Source organism: Gossypium raimondii, chromosome 13, assembly GCF_025698545.1.
Source record: "Gossypium raimondii isolate GPD5lz chromosome 13, ASM2569854v1, whole genome shotgun sequence".
NCBI lineage: Eukaryota > Viridiplantae > Streptophyta > Magnoliopsida > Malvales > Malvaceae > Gossypium > Gossypium raimondii.
This window is the reverse complement of record NC_068577.1, coordinates 32,719,064-32,725,131: the sequence shown is the minus strand read 5'-3', so window position 1 is coordinate 32,725,131 and position 6,068 is coordinate 32,719,064. Positions and strand designations below refer to the sequence as shown.

General features: G+C 32.7%; 1 protein-coding gene across 1 annotated transcript; it reads left to right on the top strand.

Moving 5' to 3' along the window:
- The first annotated feature begins 1,181 nt into the window (after positions 1-1,181).
- LOC105784198 (uncharacterized) lies at positions 1,182-4,964 on the top strand. The gene is made up of 7 exons (XM_012610001.2): positions 1,182-1,697; positions 2,055-2,109; positions 3,050-3,124; positions 3,434-3,525; positions 3,951-4,032; positions 4,342-4,425; positions 4,555-4,964. The coding sequence occupies exons 1-7, from the start codon at positions 1,378-1,380 to the stop codon at positions 4,675-4,677; spliced, it is 831 nt and encodes a 276-aa protein (XP_012465455.1). The 5' UTR covers positions 1,182-1,377; the 3' UTR covers positions 4,678-4,964.
- The last annotated feature ends 1,104 nt before the right edge of the window (positions 4,965-6,068 follow it).

Below are 6,068 nucleotides of genomic sequence, written 5' to 3'. Positions count from 1 at the left end.
CACTTTAATACCTATGATACTTATAACATAATTGACCACTTAATTTTATATCACACTTTAAAATAGCATTATACATTATACATATGTGCCTATAATTGAGGAATTTAATCCAACAGCCTAAGCTAGGGAAATTATATCTTTCAAAAAGATTTTCATATGATTTCACATGATATTTGTTGTTATTTTGTAAGCAAATTGCAGCAACCTATCAGGAAGAATTGGTTAATCCCCTTTGCACAAGGAGTTTTAGGAAATACAATAATGTGGGTGGAGTTAACCCTCCTCGGTAGTTTGCTAGTACCAAGAAATACTTTACCTTGATCTCTTCTCAGAAAGTATGATAAAAAGCAAGAAGTTGGGAGTACCCATCCAGGCCAAGGGCCTGCATTGCACCCAGATTGAAAATAGTTGCTTTGATTTCCTCTTCTAAAATTTCTTGGTTGAATCATTCATTCATATTCGTAGATATCACACATTCGATGCATTCCTCCGCTCAATTATCCATACTTGTGTGATAATTCAAAAAAGAAAAAGTTATAAAGTGTGCTGAAATGAAGTCCCATATCTCATCTTCATCAATAATCCAATTTGATGAAGAACAGGAAAACAGAAGTCCCAAAAGATTAGGAAAACAACTCTGCGAATGGCAGAATCCATTGTCATCTAGTCAACCCCTAGACAGCGCAAAAATTTAAGTTTCAATTTAAAACATGATAATTGTCATACACTTGCTTCTTGAAATTTTAAGTTTTATTTACTTATTCCACGTAGCGGTTAATATTAAATTTATACATCAATTTTGTTTTAATATATAATTTGATATATAAATTTTTATTTGGTGTAATTATATACATAAAATTTGTATTGTAATTAATATGTATACATAAAAGTTTAATTTTAATTTAATTATACATATTTAAATAAATAAATACATTTATTTTTATATTAAATTAATATAATTATTTTTGTACTTAATATTCAACTTAAAATAAAATTGATTCGATAATATAATTAATGATTATATAATAAAATCGTGTAAAATGAAAGTTGATATATACTTTTTATATTTATTTCTTCTGCAGGTAATGAAATGAAATGAAATGAAATGGGGAGGAAAAGAGGGTAAAATTGTCATTTAAACTGATTATGGAGAAGATATTGGCTGCGAAGCGGGAGCACATGCCGAATTATTTTTGTGGCAACGGTTTGTTTCCATGAAAATCAGCCTTTTCTTTCTTTCAAGAAACAAACACGGTTCCTTGCTTTCTTTTCTCTCTTTGTAATTCGCAATACTGAAACACCACCAAAAGCAACAACATTAAACTTACTATAAAGCAGATTTCGTCGAGAGCTAAAACGAAATCTTGGGTTGAATTAATGGCTCAATTCACACCACAAGGGCGTTTGAGGCTGCTCTTTCAGGGGGATGGTGTGGAAGCCAAAGACCCTTTTCATTACAAGCTTATTAGCAATGTTTTTGGTGCTTCTGGTAAGCTAAAATCCCTTCGAGTTCATAAAAGTACTACTGGGAGGCTCTACTTTTCTTCTTCTAGTATGAAGAAAGGCAGCAAATTTTATGCAAAGGCAAGTCTGAATGTGAATGATGAAGGAATTTGTGATGAAGAGGACTATGATAGTGAGTTTGAGACTGATGATTTGGCTTCTTTCAGAGGTCTTGTTTTGGATATCTCTTACAGGTCAAATATATATATATGAAAAACTTCTTAATTTACCCATCTTTCCTTGTTTGATTTTTATGCTTTCTTTTGTTATTTCAATTGGGTGTTTGTTTAGAATCATTTGAACTCTGGGTATCTCAACTGGATATGTATGTTTGCAATACAAATACAATACGATATTCTTGTTTGATTCTTTCAATATTATGAACCATAACCAAACCATGTACTCGTGTTCTTATTTGACAATATTCAATTTTTCTCTAATCATCATTATCAGCATTTTTTCTTTTTCTTTTTTTTTTTTCAATGCGAAATATGAATTCTCCTTTTCTTGATAAATTTGGATAAGATCTGATTAGTGTCACTCAATGCCAGGCCAGTCAATGTCGTGTGCTGGAGGCGAGCTATATGTTTGGAGTTCATGGAAAAGGTTGGATAAGTGTGGAGTCTCCCCTTTGATTTTAGATATTTGAATGCAACTTCTGCAGTTGTTTACCAAGGTTGAGGAAAAAACAAATCTAGAAAACTGAAAATTATCCAAAATTTTAACCATAATCCTTGATTATGCAGTCCTTCTTTTTACCATGTCGTTGTATGGTAGCACTAGTGTTTTGAAATGTATGGTGTCAGGTTAATTTAGATTTTAGATAATTCTTATATTATTCAAACTCTTTAGCCCTTTATGTATTCGGAGATTCATCGAAGGGTGATAGCTAGATCTGTTCATGAGTTGGACTATAAGTCTAGGTATGAAGATCCGTCTGAAATTTGAGAGGATTTGGATAAAAATATTAGGTTCGTTTAAAATATGAGTTAGATTCGAGCTTGAACATTTAAGGTTCGAGCCCCACCCAACCCAATTAATTTTTAAGTTTACAATAATTTATATTATGTTATCTTTATAAATTATGTAATTTATAACACATCAAAAAGATAAATCTATACTAAATATATAATATTACTTTAATGTAAACACTAAAATAATGTTAAGATGATTATATAAAATTTTCAATAAATTAAAATAATTATTAAATATTAAATTAAAATAATATAAATATTTTAAAAAATTAAAATAATATGGATGAACCTAAAATGAGTTTAGATTAATCTATCATAAATATAGGAAAAACATAGAATAAAAAAAAATACACATTTCAAACACATCCATATCCGCCGACTTACATCCGAATCTAAGAAATATAGGTAATTTTATCTTCTTACCAGTTTCTTGATCAATCACTTATGAAGTAATACCTTTTCATCTTCTTGTTTTGTCTCTTTGATATATACGTTGGCTCAGATGAGACCTTACATTGTTACCAACATTTAAGTTCCTTTGCATTGCTTCCTCTTTTCTTTTTTTAATCCAGGCTGATGTTCTAGAATATTATGATCAGACTGTAAATTCCCCAAGTGGATCCTTTTACATACCAGCCGTGTTAAGGGTATGAAATCTGTCTTTCAATTTTTCTTTTGCATTCCTTGTTTTATGTCACTTGGAGTTACATACTAGTGTCGGACATTCGTGTCCGACTCAAATGTGTTCTAATTTTATTTTTTGAACTTTTTTCATATATTTGAAGGATCTTTAAAAGTCTATTTTTATACTATGTTTTTATCTGGGTTTAACTTGGATGTCCAACACGAATACTCCAAGAAAACAAAGAACCAAAGCAACATAGTTCTTGTTACTCTACTTACACACCTATTTGTTTAATGCTTTTTATTTTGTAACTTCAATATTCCTCTCCCAGGTTCCCCATCTATTGCAAGTTGTTAAGAGAAGAAGAATCAGATCCAATCTTAGCCGCAAAAATGTTCTATTTAGGGACAATTTCACTTGTCAGTAAGTTCGTTCACAATTTTCATTTTGTCGTAAAGTGTTCATAAGTCAACCTAATGATGTAAATAAATAGGATAGGACAGGATACAATCATACAATCTTCTTTTATATGACATAGTTTGTCCTGTAAACTAAGTACTTGTACCTGAAATCTCTTACTTGGGCTCAGGTGTAAATGTTGGATATGGATATGTCTGATGCAGCATATTTTCAATATCTTTTAAAGAATTTTTTTATATATTTGAAGAATTCTTAGAAGGGTATATCTTAAAACCTATGTCCAGATATATATCGGATGCAGATATTTCAAACAAAAAGGAAGAGTAACGGAGCATGATATGCTATTTTTATTAGAATTCAGTTGAATAGCGATTATGTGTTGGCCTTCAAAGGATCTTACAAAGAGGTTTTTGGTTTTTGTGAAAAAGGTATTGTTCAGCTCGTGATAACTTGACCATAGATCATGTTCTGCCTGTTGCAAGAGGAGGGGAATGGAAATGGGAAAATCTGGTAAGTTGACTTGGTATTTCTGGATTACTCCAGTTATTCTTCTTGTCTGTCTGTGTTACTTGAATTCGGGTGTGCTTGTCAGACACGGGTATGGGTTTGTTTTTTTTTTTTTTCCTAAAATTTTCATGTTCTCATTACCATGTCTGCATGTGCATTGGATACGGGTAAACCAAAGAATCTGAGCAACATATCTTCTCCTCTATGCCACTTGGACTGTATCAAAAGAGAGTTTTAAGATTTCATGGTTCTAACCACCCTTAATTCACAATTTTGATAGTTCCTTTCTTTTCCTTGTCTCTCTGGTTCCAGGTCACTGCTTGTGCCAAATGCAATTCAAAGAAAGGTCAGAAAACTCTGGAGGAAGCAAATATGAAGCTGATTAAGGTCCCTAAGGTATTTTTTTTTTATTTGGATTTGAGCCTGAATATCGGATACAAATATATGTCCAGGACATAAGTTTCGTACATGTACTTCACGTTGATGATGACGATTTAAGTTTATCTTTGATTCGGTTGGTTTCAGGCCCCAAAGGATTATGACATACTTGCCATACCCTTAACAAGCTCAGCAATGAGGATGTTGAGGAAGAGAAATGGAACACCTGAAGAATGGCGTCAATATCTCTCCCCCACTACTGATCCTTAGACATTCATTTCTACCTATGTTACTTAGATTTGGATGTAAATGTTGGATACATATATGTTTTCGTCAAAAAACAATAATCAAGAGTAACATAGGTCCATACATACCGATTGCTGTACATTCTCTTATATTTCGTACAGTACATTTCCAAAGCAATGATCACTTCTAAATTGCGTCTTCTTCTTCTGGGATTTTCTTTGGCAATGTTTTTAAGGCCAAACACGATCCTTTAAACTAGTTATCCATAGAAATTGAACAGATGACTAAATAAATTTGATGATCATTCTCTATTTTTCTTTCGTTACTCTTCATTATTATAGTTTTTTTTGTGTGTGTAAATTTCGTTTTTTGTATTTGTCAATGCACCTAACAAATGTGTTGTGAGATGGCCAACCAGGCAACAGCTCACACAAATAGCGAATAATCCAAATGCGAATCACTTGGCAGACAATTATTTGGTGAACAGTCTTGCAGACTGTCAATATACGAACTGTCTGGTGGACAACTCAAGTGCAAGAATTTTGGCAGACTCTTCATACACGAAAAGCTTGGCGGATTGTCCAAGTGAGAACAAGTTTGCGGGCACATAAGCTGTGAAGAGCTTGGCGGATTGAACACATGCAAAGTATATCCGCGGAGAATGCTTGCGGATTGTATCCGCAGATCCATGAAAATATTTTGGTGCACGGTGCATAAGTTATGTTATGTGTGTTTGATAAAATCAATCTTAGTTGGTAGGATTTTTTATGTATTTAGGTGATGAATGACATATTTAGGTTGTGTACAAGTTAAGTTTTTATATTTTCAGGATTGTATTAGTGGGATTAGTTTTTATATTTAGGTTGTCATGAATCAACTAATATATATTATATTACCTGTATTTGAAAAAAGTGAGTCGAAGAAATAGCAAGTCAAATTGGATTGCTAATTCTCTGTTTTGCTTTCTTTCTTCGTTCATTACACCAACAATTGGTATCAAGAGCCATTGATCTTTGAGGACCATTTTTTTTTGTTTCTACAAGAATGTCTTCAGCAAGTTTTTCACCTCCTCTACCACCTGTTTTCAATGGTGAAAACTACCATATTAGGTAGTAAAGATGAAAACCTACCTTCAGACTTTTGACTTGTGGGAGGTAGTGAATTCGATATTGAGTCACCACCGTTGAGGGCGAATCCTACCATACCACAGATTAGACAGCATAGTGATGATCGTCCTAAGAAGTGCAAGGCAATGTTGTGCATACAAAGTGGTGTTTCAAATGTGATATTCACCAAGATTATGGTCTGTGAGACTCCCAAAGAAGCTTGGGATAAACCAAAAGAGGAGTTTCAAGGTTCAGACAAGACCAGGTAGCAACAACTTATTAATCTCAGAAGAGATTTTAAGAACTTGA